This window comes from Saccostrea echinata, unplaced genomic scaffold (genome assembly GCF_033153115.1).
Source record: "Saccostrea echinata isolate AGI-Se365-2 ecotype Australia unplaced genomic scaffold, CSIRO_AGI_Sech_v1 ptg000005l, whole genome shotgun sequence".
NCBI classification, from domain to species: Eukaryota; Metazoa; Mollusca; class Bivalvia; order Ostreida; family Ostreidae; genus Saccostrea; species Saccostrea echinata.
In genome coordinates, this window is record NW_026889754.1 from 10,923,742 (window position 1) to 10,939,937 (window position 16,196).

The 16,196-nt window shown below is 37.6% G+C and overlaps 1 protein-coding gene across 2 annotated transcripts; it reads left to right on the forward strand.

Annotated features, from left to right (window-relative positions):
• The first annotated feature begins 383 nt into the window (after positions 1 to 383).
• Positions 384 to 3,097, forward strand: LOC133180046 (uncharacterized). Of its 2 annotated transcripts, XM_061314653.1 has the most exons (3): positions 384 to 677; positions 769 to 910; positions 2,327 to 3,097. In XM_061314653.1, exons 2-3 carry the CDS (start codon positions 851 to 853, stop codon positions 3,089 to 3,091), a joined length of 825 nt encoding a protein of 274 aa, XP_061170637.1. In that variant the 5' UTR covers positions 384 to 677; positions 769 to 850; the 3' UTR covers positions 3,092 to 3,097. The 2 variants fall into 2 exon arrangements, with proteins under 2 accessions (XP_061170637.1, XP_061170639.1); XM_061314655.1 differs by lacking the exons at positions 384 to 677; positions 769 to 910 and adding an exon at positions 1,730 to 1,808.
• Positions 3,098 to 16,196: the final 13,099 nt, after the last annotated feature.

Sequence of the window (16,196 nt, forward strand, 5' to 3'; positions counted from 1 at the left end):
TACGTCACGGATGCTGAGGTTAGACAAACATCTCTTTATAAACATGGCGACAAAGAGTAAAGATCAATACGTTTTTGCAGTTTTATCCGACTTGCCTACGGACATATCCGAAAATTATATAGAGGGAGAAATTTCATTGAAAGCAAAACAGCAAGGTTTTAAATATTACAGCGAGAATTATTTCGAGAGAGTGAAAATGTATAAAAGCGACAAGGATAATGAAGTCCGAATTTCCGCAAAATGTCACCGCTCCCAACGGAAAAACAGCTCTCCGCATTCTTTAAATCTAGACGTATCGCCAGGTTCCTTGCAATTGGCGCATTGTACATGCACAGCTGGGTATGTTTTTTTTTTTTTTTTTTTTTTCAAATTTGATGCATAAAACGTTCCGATATCTTTGCTATGAAAATTGTAAAATCAAACCTGGCAATCGTTTTTTTTCCAGAGCCAGTGGGTCATGCTCTCACATTATTGGCTTGCTGATGGCTCTTCAGCATTGGATTCTTGTGGGTTTTAAAGCAGTCCCTGATAACCTAACGTGTACTAGTTTGCCCCAACAAATGGTCTGTGCCAAGAGGAAGCAAGATTGAAAGTTCAGCTGCCCCCCAAATTTGCATTATTAAAGCCCATCCTGATAGAAAACAGAAACCCGTAGAAAATGTGTTGACAGAATGCAGGTAAACATAAATGTTAGCAATAATTTAAAACTTATAATGTGTACATGTATTTAAATTTTATAGTTATTTGATTAAAAGTGACTATTTTTAGGAAGTTTTATGTGAATGGGGAAGATGTTGACCATTTAAAGGCCTTAAAAGGATTGCCAATCAGCTACTTGGTGTCAAATCCCATGAAGAAAAAAGTGACGCATTTGGGTGAAGTTGGAATAGGAAGTGGTTTAAGCACACATGTACGTATTGTAATATAATTTAATAGATTACTTCTCTCTCTCTCTCTCATATATAACAAAAACGTTATTAATTTAGTCAATCTTTTAATACTTTATCATATGTGATATATACATGTAATTATATTTCATCAAATAACATCAATAATGCATGTACATTATATACTGGGATAATGCACTTTGACAAGAAAATGCTCTGTTATGAAATTGCAGATTAATGCCTATTCAAATTTAAAAGCATTGACTCAGGTTTTGTTTTTAATGCAAGGAAGAAAAAAATTTGAAAGCATTGCACAGACATACCATATTTGGTTAATCAAAGTAAATAAAGAAAGTTTAAATTTTCCAGATAAAATTTTAAAACGTTTGATTCTCTCAATAGCTCTTTCAACATGGACTCTGCGTTTAGCAATTTTCTTGGTAAGTAAAGCATCACTCTTGGACATTTGTTTTCCAATGGTTGCAAAGGGTGGTATGTTTAATTGCAGCCCACATTTCTCTACTTCCTCTTCAATGTTGAATCCTTTATCTGCCATGAGTCCATCTCCATGGAGTAGGTAACCCTCATCCAACAAGTCTTTGAGCATGTCTTCAAACTTCGATTGAACAAAAATGTCCTTATCAGATATCCACCACTAAACAACATTGAAGCAAATGTAACTGAACCCCTTGGATCACACACTACTAAACCTTTCATAGTATTGCAGCTTTTATAGTCACTGTAGGTTTGTGATTGGGCCTTAAGAGATGATGGTTTGTTTATTTTTATTTCCGTACAGTCAAGAATACCAAAAGTTGTCGGAAATTCTTCTTTAAATTTGGATGGCATATTTTCTTTGATGACATTTCTATGAGGCCAGATGGAAAGCTCTCCAAATCTCAAAAACATATAATTGATCCAGTATGCAAAAAATAACACTTGTTGTCTGTTTACTAATTTTAAATCTGAAAGCCAAGTCAGAATAATGAAAATCGTGTCTCAATTTCATAATTGTTAAAAATAAATGATTTTTCAAATTCAATGTCATGACTTCTTTTGTTCTGTTAGTTGGAAACTGTATTGGGATAACTTGATCGTTCGGTACCAAAAAAACATATACACCAAGGAACTGATCAGGTGTTAAACCTGTGTAATATTTGAATTGTTTGGCATCATGAATGATGACATCAACATTGAATTCCTGTGAAAGTTCAGCTTGCAATTTTACATTTCTCTTCTCTGTGTAGGTCTTCTGATGAAGTTGATCATATGCTCCATATACAGCCTGAAGTTTATCATTTAAGCTTTTATTTTCCTCCAAAAATTTCTTGTTTTCTGCGGCCAGTAGTAAAACGTCCATAGGTTCAACCCCTGGAATAAATTGCAAATAAATATAGTTGTTTTTTTTTTACTGATACTTCATGTAATTTTTTTTACAGGCATCCTTCTATGAGCCACATGTGCAAAAGACAGTGGATACAAAATGTGGAGATCTAAAATTACCCTATATCTGTCCAGTTTTACTACCAGATGAATATAAACATCTATCAGAATCTCTAGCAATAGACTTCAACGAAGCTTATAAAATTCAGGAAGAAACACAAGAACAGTATAATTCACAGAGATGGCAGTTAGAGAGAAAAAAACGCCTTACAGCATCAAAATTTTATGAAATATTACACAGAAAATCTATTTCTTTGAAGTATGTCAGAACTATTTTAGATCCAAAACCATTTAAGTCTACTTCCACCTCATATGGAATTGCAAATGAAAAGAAGGCCAGGGAAATGTATGTTAAAAGGCAGGGATTACATGTACATGACTGCGGACTGTGCATTAATCCGGAATTTCCATTTCTAGGGGCAACACCAGATGGAATAGTCTGTGACGGAGGTGTAAGTGGAATTATTGAAATAAAGTGCCCATACACTGCCAGAGATTTGACCATTGAAGAATCTCTCTCCCTCCCAAATTTTTGTTTACTTGAATCTGATGGAAAAATTTCTTTGAGAAAGTCTCATGCTTTCTATTTTCAAATTCAAGGACAACTATTGGTCACTGGAGTTACTTTTTGTGATTTTATTGTATTCACTCGAAAAGAATTACATGTTGAAAGAATACATCCTGATGTTGATTTTATGAAAGAACTTGGTTCAAATTTAAGTGAAATATACTTTCGTTACTTTCATGATTTAATTGAATAAACTGTTGTCTGCATTTATGTTGAATATTGTCTGCAATTCATAATTGGCATCCATGCACTTATATTTTTCCTCAGTTTGAGTGCAGTTTGAGTGCATGTTGACAAACCAGTCATATGCTGAGTAGATTCATCATATTGTTCTTCATGGTTTTCATGATTTTCTAATTTACTGAAATTATAGCACAAAGATCACTGCAAAATTGATCTCCCAGCAAAATGTTTCACATATATCAACATAGAATTATAGGGCTAACTTTATTTAGACCATGAAGATATTAAACTACAAGTTTTATAAAAGTTAAAAGTTTGTTCAATAAATAGAGTTATAATTTTTCAAATTTAAATTTAAATTTCTTTTTATAAAATTTGCATGGGAATAATATATAATGATAAGTTTTTACCTTGACTGTTTGTTAAAGATTCCTCTGTTCTTTGGAGGGGGTCTGGATGGCTTGGGTGTGCTGCTACTGGTAGTCAGAGGAATGGGATCAGGATATGTTGGTGTAGGACCACAGCCATTCATAAAGTGCTGCAATCAAATTAGCATGACTCTTAACAAAAAAATTTTCATTTAAACACATATTCATAATGTTCTGCATATTTAAATTATCTTTATCAGTCCATAGATATAAGTGTAATATACTGGCTGAATAGGAACATTCCCAAACCATATGCAAAATTTTCACTTCTCAAGGTTTTATCATCTTATGATGTGAAGTGCATGTTAACCCCTTACACTATAGAACACATCCTAGTTAGACAGTAACCCCGGCATACACGTACGATATATTTCTGACATAACAGACGATGTTCAAAAACAGCAAAGGAAATCCTGGCTGATTTTGTTAACACTCTTCGTAACTTCTGTTAAAATACGCAGAATCTTTTATCATAGTGTGGATTCATAGACTACATTCTGTAACAACATACCTTTGAGCAGACATAAGTGTTTTTCGTTATCCTGTCGACGTTAAGTTGTGTGTGTGGACGATTACATGCCTTGATCCACCGTCGACATTTGTCTAAATTTGTTTTGGGTTTAGGGAACGGGTAAAATATCACCCCCTCATTCCGACCCAGATACCGACTATCACTGTTACAAAGTCCGAAAGCACATCTTTTAACCTCTCTTTATATTGAAAATAAATATACTGTAGTAGTTTTGTTTGTCTAACCTTCCGCCACGCAACTTTTAGTGACGCTTACTCTACGTCATACATATTCTCTGATTGGTCAGGTCAATTAACCCGGGAAAATTGGCGATTCGCGAATTTAGGGCGTGCTGACTTTTCTATATACTGTATTTGAGTGGGGAGTGATTAGGCCCTGGACTTGATTTTCAAGCACCTGCTCGACTTCGACCGAAACAAACTTGCGTGCCTTGCTGGATGGCTATGTATTTTTTGGTACTAAAATCTTTATAAAGAATTGTTTTACAAGATCTGAAAAGGAAACTTCTCAAAAGTTTGTTTTCAATTAATACCACCTACTCAAAGTTGCGCATTTTTGGTAAGAATATATAGCGAAATTTAATACTGTTGTGCAACCTGCAGTAAAACCAGATTTTATACTTAGAAATATTGTAGTCTATAATTTAAGGTTTAATTTCGTGAGTTTAGACGGAAAATGAGAAATAATGGCATTTTTTGGCCGTCATTGCTGTTCGTTCGCGTTTAATGGAGCATAGAAAATTGGTCCAGATTTCCTCTAAAATAATTTATTTTGACCACACAAGGGCCTGATTTCGATGTATCGGGTTGAGAGAAATGCATGAAAATTAGAAGACAAGTAGTATAAAGGGGGTTTTTTCGTACCTGGTTTATACGCCCTGTTTTGGCGATACGCCCTGTTTTCGCTATACGCCTGGTTCTATAAAAGGATATGAGGAATATTGGTTTTCCGATAAACGAAACAGCGGGCAGTCTTTTATGACCCTGGTTTTGCTATACGCCCTGTTTTCAAGATACGCCTTATTTTTAACAAGGATGTATAAGGAAACTTAATGTTGAATATTAGTTTTCTAATAAAGAAAACAGCATGCAGTCTTTCGGGACCCTGCTTGTGCTATACGCCCTGTTTTCACTATGAGATGGTGTTTTCGGAATCTTATACATTTTTTCCCTCACTATACTAGAGCAATTCTTAACACCTTGTTTACAATAGAAACTTGTAGTATAATTAAACTGAATAGAATGAAATACACAGTTGAACCAGGATTAAACGAAGCACTTAATTTCAGTAAAAAATTCTAAACGTTCAAAGATATACATTTGATTTTAGAATGATTTCATAAAGGAAAACAGCAGAATGTGATTATTAAAAGTATCTACATACTTCGTAATAAAAATGATGTTCACAATCAATTATTACCCATTGCTACAGAAAATTTCAAACCGTTAGGTGAAATGCAGTTAACCCTCCAAAGAGAAAGTAACTGTCACCGATTTTGATCAGAACTCGTAAGAAATTGTAGGAAAGTACAATGCAATGCAAGAGAAGAAGATTTGACATCACATAGGTAAAGTCAGTTAATTAAATCTGAGTAGACAAGCAACGACCATAAGAAGGTGAGAAAAAGTTATTGTTCCGAATAACTTTTCAACTAGACATTACATTAACATCTCTTTTATTATGGAATCTCTTTCCCTTTGAGAAATCGTGGAATGAATCAATAATCGTGAATACCGTTATATAACAAAAGTATTTTATATCAAAAGATAAGAAAATGTACTTGACCCCCTATGGGTTAAAACGGGTAATTAAATGTAGTCATCAACGGAAGGTGAGAAAAAAGTTATTGTTACGAGTAACGGTCCCAAGTATGCGTTATATTAACGACTTGTAAGACATAAAAGACTTTTTCTATTATTATGGAATTTCTTCTTTTAGAATATTGTGGGAAATCGGAAAACTAATCAATAAGGGCGAATCTGAATAAAAGAAACAGATGCAAACCAACACAAATATTACTGATCATGTATCGTATGTTTACCGAAGTTCTTCCTTTGCGAGATCTAGCTAGTTTCTCACTGGAGTTAAGTTTGTTTGACAGAGAGCAGCAGATTTACGAAGATGTATATTATTACATGAAAAAATCTAGACAATTTGAAAGACCACAATTGCTATCGAGAATCGCGCGTAATTTAATGATTACACAAGAGGCCATCAATTGCAGAGTCTGGATAGACCGAGGACAAACAGTCGAGGACCTGGATTTGCCCTGGCACGAGACCTCTACATGCCATATGGGATGTAATATCATTGAATGCTTTCGAGAAATATTCTCAGAATATTTCGACGAGGAACGATTTTTCACTCCGGAACATTTCTTTAAAAGAATGGACATAGCTGTTAGAAAAATGCGCCGACGTCACCGCCAGGAATTAAGCTGGACTGTGATTGGATATAGATGACATCATATAGCTTAACACCTTTTGACCGATGACATCACAGCCTGGATATTATTTAAAACCTTCACACTAGTCATTTTCAGTACGACATTAATCATGTTCCTGAGTGAGCGAATCACTTTCACGACTGGCATCTACCAGAAAGAGAAGAGAATAAGACTGAACAATGTGGACCAACCGGAAAAGAAAATATCCTTCTCCGCCTCCGAGTGGTTGCTGCTGATAAACATTATCAGTGAAATTCACGCGCATGTAAAGAAACTGAGAGAAAACTCTTCAACGCCGTCTAAGACTTGGGACTTACAGAGAAACGAGGAGGGAAACAAGCGGGTAACGGCGAAGAGATTCCCCGACAGCAACGTTATCATCGTGGACTTTAGAGTGTTTAATTTCCACGTAGATCCAGCCCTTCCTACTAAATTTGGCATCGCACTCAACGAAAATGAATGGGGAAAATTCCAAGAGACATATCAAGAAGTCGAGCAGATGGATCAGTGCATGAAATCCATCATCACGAAAATCCTGAGGAAGATGGTTTCGTGTAAATCTAAGGAACGTTGCCACGGATGCCTGACGGATCATCCCAGCCAGAAACAGCACATGGAAATGGGCTGCCTATCTTCGTGGGAGGAAAAGAGGGACATGTACCTTCAAGATTGTATGAACAATATTCCGGAAGATGTCATTGTGAGGGAGTTCGAGGAAATCAATGGGGATGAATCGGACGGGGAGAAATACCTGCGCGATGCTAGGGAGGACCAGGCCCTTCAATCTGAACTGTCTAAATTATCTGAGTGATTTTTTTTTTCTGTTGGACTATACTTTTTACTGTGTATATAACAGTGGCGTTTTATGTAAAGAGACTCTGAGAATTATTGTACTATGTATATTTTTTCCTCATCATTAAATAAAATCTGTCACTCAATATATTTTTTTCTTATCATTAAATAAAATCTGTCACACAGGTGTTATCAGTTTATTGTACTATATAGAAGGAGAGATAAAGCTCAAAGATTGTATAATGTATAAAGAATGCGGTACACAAAAACATCGTTTTGGATCAAGTCATCACAAAAGAGTCGTTGAAATATAGATAGATTACAGATTCTACTCATTACTAGCATGAATAATATACAATACAGTCCACACGTTTGACTAGCTACGTCTTGCATTATAAGCGTATTATATGTACATGAAAATGAATTGCGAGCAGCAAAGGAGTGTATCTGAGACGGCAAACTTCTCAGGTCCCTACCATAACTATCAAATACGTAACAGTGTTGAGAAGAACTAAAATAGAGTGCTATCCAGTGTTCTCCGGCTGTAGTAGAAAATGTAGTGTTAACGATATAAGCACGGGGATAGTGGTCAACTTTCAAAGGTAAATTATCCGGAGAAAATACACCCTCAAACTGGGAAGCTAAAACTAAATCTAAACGACATAGGTCAGAAATGAGGTATCCGTTCATGATATAGAGTTAAGAATTACATTTCTAGTATTGTCTATCTCAAAAAAAGAGGGGAATTCAGCATACAGGATGCAGGAAACGGTTTCTGTCAGTGCCTGCTCGAAGGCTAGTTCTAGTCGAACGCTTGCTTGATTCATTAAAGAAAGGGTATCTGTGTTTCCAAACTGGGGTTGTAACGAAAAGCCGTAAAGGCAGTAGCCATACTTCCAATCGTCTCGATCAATATTGTTTCCGGAATCGATTTGGGATTTGTCGACAATATCAAATAAACTGTGGTAAGCTGAGATGTAACAGTTTTCTTCTATTTTATAAGGCTGCCCGGGAACACTCACATTATTGACAAATACGCCGACATGACGAGCGCCAAAGGTTTGAAAATTAAAAGGGTTTTTCACATAACTCCCTGTCTGGGCCTCCGTAGAGACCAGTCCGAGAACGATTTTACTGGGACAGCGGGTCAAATAAATGTTATCCCAGATGAATCGGGTTTGCCCTGCAGCAATAGAGGCCACTTTTACGTCTGTGTTAATCAAGGGATATTTAGCTGTAGTCGTTTCTAAAGCCTTTGTGTGCCCCACTATGATACCTGGCGACACCTGTACTCTGCAAACCCGGAATATGACGTCATCAAAGACAATTTTGTACTGCGGATCCGCCTCGGCGGACATGAGACAGAACGACGAGTTTTGTCTATACAATTTGATGTTAACGTCTACTCCGTTTAACACAAAACGATCGAGTCGACACGCATCTTCTAAAATGGGCCCTTCTAAATCAAAAGACGAACTTTCTTTACAGAAAACGGTGCGCGAGTACAACCCGGAATTAGCACCGTTAGGGTCCGCGACATCCATATAACCAGCATCATCCTTGAAAAACAAGCTACATTGAAGCTGGGATTGTTTTGCCTCTTCTCCGTAATTTAACAAATTCTGTAGGTAAGCTTTATAAGCATAGGCCGCCCCGCCACTACTCGGGAACTGTTTCCCGTTTAACGAAATGTCCACCTGATTAAAGAAACTGTGCAAAGAATTATTCACAGGACCGACTTTCTCGTCCGCCTCAAGAGCTGAACCATTCGCTTTGAGGATTCGCGCTTTAACATATAACAAACTTTTTTTAAAGTCCAGATAATCTCCTATCCCGGGTACGCTGAATTCTACGGGTCCGTTTTCGCTTATCTGAGAAACGGGTCTATAATCTACGTAATAGTTACGAGTCACAGCTGTCTGCGTCACTGGTAAATTAAACAACAGTAGTTCCCTGGGCAATCCCTCCTGAATGTCTTCGTATGCGTGACTCGTCATTTTGGATCTTAACTGTGAGAAGTCTTCTCTGCCCTTTTATGCGCAGAGAAATCGCGTCTCGATGCCAGCACTAAACTCTGATCGATGTAAGGCCAAATTCTTTTCAGGTACTGCCATTGAATGGGGTTAAATTGTATTCCTTTAATCGTTGGTTTATTATTCAAAAAATGTCTAAAATCAATTAGAACGGAGCCCTGATAAACGCAGACGCTAACATGCACCGCCTCAGTCAAAGGAAACGATTTTAAAAAATCGCAGAGAGTCGCGTTAAAAGCTCTGGTATCGTTAACGGTCAGGGGAGAGGCCTGTGTGTTATTCCAAATGTCTATCGTCATTCCAAATACAATGAAAAGCGGCATCAGCAGTAACAAGACTCCGGTGACTTTGACGGCTCTCAGAGGTCTTGCGTATTGTTTCTTTCTAATCATGAGATCCGACGCGACATCTCTTTCGGGTTCCATCTTAATAATCAAAATTATCGGAATGTTTAGCTTTTTTACACGTCCTTTTCCTCTTTTTAGGCTTTACGCGACGCAATTCTGACTTGGCTTGTTGTAAATCTCGTTGTGTGGGCGAGACGAGGGTGATTTCCGGTGAGGGACTTTTCCCCCCACCTCGCAAGTTGCGACCGGAATCAATGGGTACTATGGCAGTGGTATTAATGCTGCCGTTTCCCAAGTTCCCCCCACTCTGTCGTAACGAATTATGTGAAATGGGCGTAGCGGCCGTACTAACAAAAAAAATCTGTCCATTTCTTCGTGTCTGCCACATACACTTTCGAAGAGCGCATGCTGAAGTGAAAGGGTATTTTTTAAAATGAAGCACAAAAGTCACCTTTGGTTTTGTTAGTACTGGGCTCTCCAGATATACTCTGATGGAATGAAAATCGGTCACGACGATAGGAATATACATGATGCGCTGGAACGCGACGTCATTTTGTCCACTCTGTAACCTCATTCTCTTTAATAAAGGTTTCTTCTCACCCCCTACCAGTGTATCTGAACAGATATCCGACAGTATTAATATTTCACATTCCAGTTCTACTTCAATACTCATTTCGCAGAGCCCCACGTACCACCGACCCCTTAACCTAGTGTTCGGCGTGTGAACGCGGAAATCATTAGGCGTATTATTTGGATAATAATTTAAAAAGTCTGTCTCTGAAATGACCATGTAATAATCCATTTCTTTAAACCACCTCTTGTACTTCGCTCTCTGGCACCCAACTATCAAAACTTCGAGGGAAATTCAACCACTTAATAAGAACATAAGTCTGATTATTTCGACGTCTTTTACGCAATATTTTTTCCACTTCCCACAATGTGTCTTCCGGTTTTTCTATTTTCTGTAGTTCTTGTTCATAAAAACTACCCGTCAGATCTTCGTTTCTTAAATCCTGTAGCTTGTACATTGGGATATTTTGTTTCAAAAATCGGGATTTTATCTTAAACACTTCACCAGTAAATTTCTCCATGAATTCGCGTTCAAACACATGTTTCAAATGCGATATGCGCACAGTATCACCCACCTTAAATCGAAAAGACGATCGCAATTTCTTGGCCAGTTTTGATACTTTCTTTATTTTCCGCTTGACAGGAGGTTTAAAATATTGCAAAATAATTTGATCGACTTCATTAGTCTCATTAATTTCACTCGGTGCTTTATAACCCAGCGATCTATGAGGGGTGTGGTTGTAATTCGTTACCAATGTCTGTAGTTTATCAATATATCTAAACGAACGCGTCTTTTTCATATATCTGTGCATTAAACTGCGCAGTGTTCTGATTACGCGTTCCACAAAGTTGCTCTTCGATTCTCCTTGAGTAGTAAAGTGTGTAACCTCGACTGATTTTAAATAATTTTAAACGAGATGTGCCGTGAATTCCTTTCCGGCATCTGTTCTTATTTTGCGAGGAAAACCCAAGTTTTGAAAACAAATTTTGAGACCTTTTAATACATTGGAGCTCGTTTTATTTTTCAGTGCGCATACCCACACGTAACGAGTAAACACGTCGATCACAACCAATAAATACTTGATTCCATCGTTTTCTTTGGAGTGAAATCCGACATCCATTAAGTCGGCGTCATACTGATCTTTTATTCCACCCGTGAAAACCCGTGGTCTCTTAAAACGACGACGTACGGTTCTGTTCATTGAATAGACATCTTGATTTTGTAACCATTGCTTAATTCTGGGTAGCCCGATCTTATACTTATTTTCTTTTTTCACTTGTCGCCATAACTGAAGCGGACTTCTGAATGCTCCCGGTTTTTCGGGGTTGAAATACAATGAAGTTAAATAGTCTCGTAGTTCCGCGGATAAAACCATTTTTAACTAGTTTCCAAAAAATTACAACACAGTAACACCGTTTCTTTTAGATCGCATATCACAGCCCACATCTCAGGCGATAAGGAAAGATCTCGCTTCCCTTTCCTGATTTTAACGTAATACCGTTTTCTCCTAGACACAGTTACAAAATGAGACGTGTCAATATGACATCTGATTTTTCGTTTTCCTTTCCAGTTGACATCCACATTTTCTCTTATACCCCACATTGAGTCGTGATTCATCTTTGTGTCTGTATATAAGTCAAATGTTGAGATTAAAAAAGAAATAAATGAATGAAACCATGAACCCCCGTGATTTTGCTTTGAAGGTGCCTTTCTCTTTGTTTGTGAGTGGTCCAAGTCAGAGTGGCAAAACTCGATTTACGCAACGAATCTTAGATAATCTTGACAAAGGGATTCTATCAAAACCGCTTAAAAAGATTGTGTATGCGTATTCAAAATGGCAACCGGCTTTTCAAGAAATACGGGACCACAATTCATCTGTTATATTTTACGAGGGTTTACCCTCAAAACAAGACCTGGAGGAATTTGCGCAGAGCGGGGAATTCTTACTCGTTTTGGATGATCTAGTATACCGAGTCATTCAGTCCTTTGATTATATGGAGTTATTTACTATTCACGTGCATCATATGAATATATCTGTCATATTTATTTCTCAAAATTTGTTTCCTCAAGGCAAGTACAGTCGAGTCATTTCATTAAATTGTCAATACCTCGTTCTTTTCAAAAACCCCCGAGATAATTTTCAAGTTCAATTCTTAGCTACCCAACTCTATCCGCAAAACAAGTCGTATTTTCTCGACGCATATGAAAAGGCGACGCAAAAACCTTATTCCTATTTATTGGTGGACCTATCCGTGAGCGGACGCAGAGATTATGCGCTGCGCACAGGGATATTTCCAGGTGACCTATTGATCGTTTACATGAGAAAAACATGAGCGACCGCCTTCGTCAGAAGTGGGCCTTTTTAAACTTGCTAGCCACTACAAGTCAGACAACGCCGAGTGTTATTAAAGACGATCAGTGTCAAGCAGTTAAAGACTCTCTTAGAAGTGATTTATAACGTTATTCATAATCGTGAGATTTTACCCTCCGAATCCTTCATCAAAAATCTCTACAAGTATCGACATATTCTGCGTCGATTAGCTAAGAAGAAGGGCAGAAACAAAAAGAATCTGTTACTCCGACGCCACGGATTTCTTCCTGTCTTACTAAAACCTTTGCTTCCAGACCTTGCCAAATATGTCCACTGAGTTCGTGTTAATACCTAAAGATGAATACCAGCGACTGAAAGCAGTACCCGCTGTGAGTACAAAAACGACACAGAAATCTCCGGAAAAACCACTGACAAAAAGACTAGGTGTCGCTGGAAGAAAGGATGCCCCACCAGGCGTGAAAATTCCCAGCAAATGGATGTCCTTGTGATTGTAATATAACAACAGTAATAAAAGAAAGTCAGAAAACTTGTGTGTTTTAATTATTCAAATGGAAAATATGCCACACTAAAAAGCAGGTTTATTTTTATGTACACAATTATTGGATTGCGCAAAATTACTCTGATAATTTGTTGTTATCGATTAAATGTTAATAACATTTTTTTTAAGTAAAACAGCAAATATTGTTTTGAAAAAAATATATATAAAAGGTAATCGCTAAGATTCTCCATATGAGTTAAAAACCAAATGCTTTAAAGAAAAAAAAAATACCAAACAGAAAAATCACTTCAATATAAAAATACGCTACAAAAAAAATGAAAAATAACTATCTTGTTTTACATATAGCACATAACGTTTTATCATCAAAAATAGCATACAATTAGGGGAAAAAAAATAAAATCACTGTACAGAATGAGAGAGAGTCAAAATGTCAAGTCACTCAAACTTTGTTTCGGAGTACGGATTCCTGCTTGCTGAACGCAGGAACACCACTTCAGAACTCCCCAGATCCTCAGCCATCGGCAGTTTTCTTCCTCGACTACGTCTACAACGTTTCCACTTCAACAGGACAAACACCAGGATGATCAGTAATACGGATAAAATACTGAGAGTAATGACGACTGCCCGTAACGCCACATCTACATGTAAAAATATTATTATTATTTTTTAAAAAAAAAAAACGTAATAATCATATGCATGTAATTATGCATGCCATCATAAATAGAATTTTAAGTAAGTACCTTCTTTTGTTTTGTCGCTGTCTCTTGGGAAGAAATGCAGTGTTGACTGCAGGGTCGCGTTCTCCACAGTAGTGGTCTCTGTCACCATGGTGACCGTCACATTGTACGGAGTCGTAGAAGTCACTGCAGTTGTTGACGACGAGCTCTTCGAGTCTGCTGGAGGTTTTCCTGAGACGATCCGTGGTGTGCTGGATGTCTACATGAAATATTATGTCTTATTAATATGAGTTTTACAAAATATAATAATAAAAATAAATACAGAAATATACAATAATTACATCGAAAAAAAAAATGAACTTACTGTGTATACACAAACTCTCCTGTTGATGATGACCAGTGAGAACGTTGCAAAGTCAGAACAATTCATCATCCCCGATCTCACGATTTCAACTGTCCGCAGCTTGGGGAGGCACTGGCTGGTGATGTCCACTTTTTCAATCTTGGGATTTGTCATTACAAGTCTCTCAGCATTCAGCAGTTTGACTCCGGCATTCTGACATGTTAGATTACCCTCAACCTTCTCACAGAGGAGAACTTTTCCCTTAGATAGGCAAGATTTCGAAAAATCTCCCTGTACCACAAACACTAAACTAAGCAGAATCATTAACGTCGCCATCCTCCTCAATAAAACACAAGAAACCTAAAAAACTAAGGGTGATGGGAAAAAGAAGGGGTGAGGAGGAGGCAGGGTTATAACCTTTCTTTTATATATACACGGAAAAAAATATATTCAGTTTTTATTTATTTACGATGAATACTATCTTTGTTATCATTGTCTTTAATTTACAAATTTATAAAATTTTAGTCAAAATATAGGGACATAACAAATTAACATAAAAGTTAGTTCCCCTTCCCCTAAACATGGACTCATCCGGAGGGCTATTCTATGGACTAAAACAAAGGGGGTATATACACAAACAATGGACTAGTCCCATGGGCAGAGTTCCATTTCAAGATAGGTTGTCGACACTCCGTCAGACAAGACCTTGCGCTTAGGATAAAAAGAAGTCAGTCCCTGTCGTCGCTGAGTGTAAGTAAAGATCGTGTTATTTCGGGCGCGGAAACCGCGATTCGTCTCACCGGCCGTGGTATTATCGAACAATATACGTTTATATAAAGACAGAGGGTGGCTGAAATTGTTTTTATTTAAACCTTTACAACTGAATTTACTCTTTTTAAGTTCTAGATTATTTTCCACGCAATATGTTTTGCTGCAAAGGGCTACCATGCCCGTCCCTACAAACTCTTCCTTAAACAAACCAGGTTCGCGACGATCAAAGGATGCCGCCTCAACAGGTTCTGTGCGAGGAAACCGTTGATTTTTTTCCCGTTCGAAAAGGGGTTTCATGTCGGGTTTAATTATGTCCTCAAACTTTTCAGCTGATATGGCCATATATAGAGAGTCTGTGTCCATGGACATCAATTCGAAATCTTGACGGCTACAAAATTTATCGACGCAGTCATAATAGAACTCGAGCATACGCAGCTTGGCATATTGAAGCACGAAATATCCTATTTGTATTGGTAAATCCAAGTTTATGCGCGATTTAGCAAGCTCGATTTCGAAATGATTATTATCGAGTTCGGTCAATGTTCGGAACCGTTTTTTAGAGGCAAAATATCCTGCTTTTTCTTTCATCGCACAATAAGTAATTTCCGTGTGTTTTTCTTTATTCATGATCATTGATCCGTACGCGCTGTTTCCAATGAGTTTCATGGTATCCGCGAATATTTCAAAACGCGGATCACTATCACCGCGACGACGAGCATTGCTAACTTCGCTCGTAAAATCGGAAAAACAGGGGCTAGGGGTGAATTCTATAACTTGATATATGCGCGAAACGATAAGACCGTGTTCTAAATACCACTTTAAGAGAGGGGTAGCCAGTAGAATTTTACGCGCGCGCATACCTCCGACTAATAACCGTCGCGGTTTTTCTCCCAAATTTAATTTTTGTGCCGTTTCCTGAGAATATGGTCCGAGAGCTTCAAATGGAATTTCGGCATTGCAAAAAATGGGGGACATTTCTTGAAATTTGTCTAAAAGATGATCGGGGACGTGTATATCGACTTCTGCGGCGCCGAATATTTTTTTCTCGCGAATGGCGGTTAAGATTTCAGACTTGGTTAATGTCGTTCGGTGTTCTAGAGGGCGTTTTCGGCGTTGCTCTTCAATAAATCTTTTAAATTCGGGGGACGTTTTTAACCAATTCTCGTATTGGCATTCCCAGGTGATTTCTATGTCATAGCCTTGGTTTTTAATGTATTCTGTTCGCTCTTGCTCGCGTTTCTGAACTTTTTTTTTGATCCTTTAACCATTTAGGGTCCTGAATGTGAGCAGTCAGAGCGCATTTGTGTCGATGAAAGTAGCAACCGTTAAATTCGTATACTTTTT

Coding starts and splice junctions, on each gene's coding strand:
- LOC133180046 (XM_061314653.1), top strand. CDS start 851: ATGAAGAAAAAAGTGACGCATTTGGGTGAAGTTGGAATAGGAAGTGGT. Junction 911..2,326: donor GAAGTGGTTTAAGCACACAT/GTACGTATTGTA, acceptor TTTTTTTTACAG/GCATCCTTCTATGAGCCACA.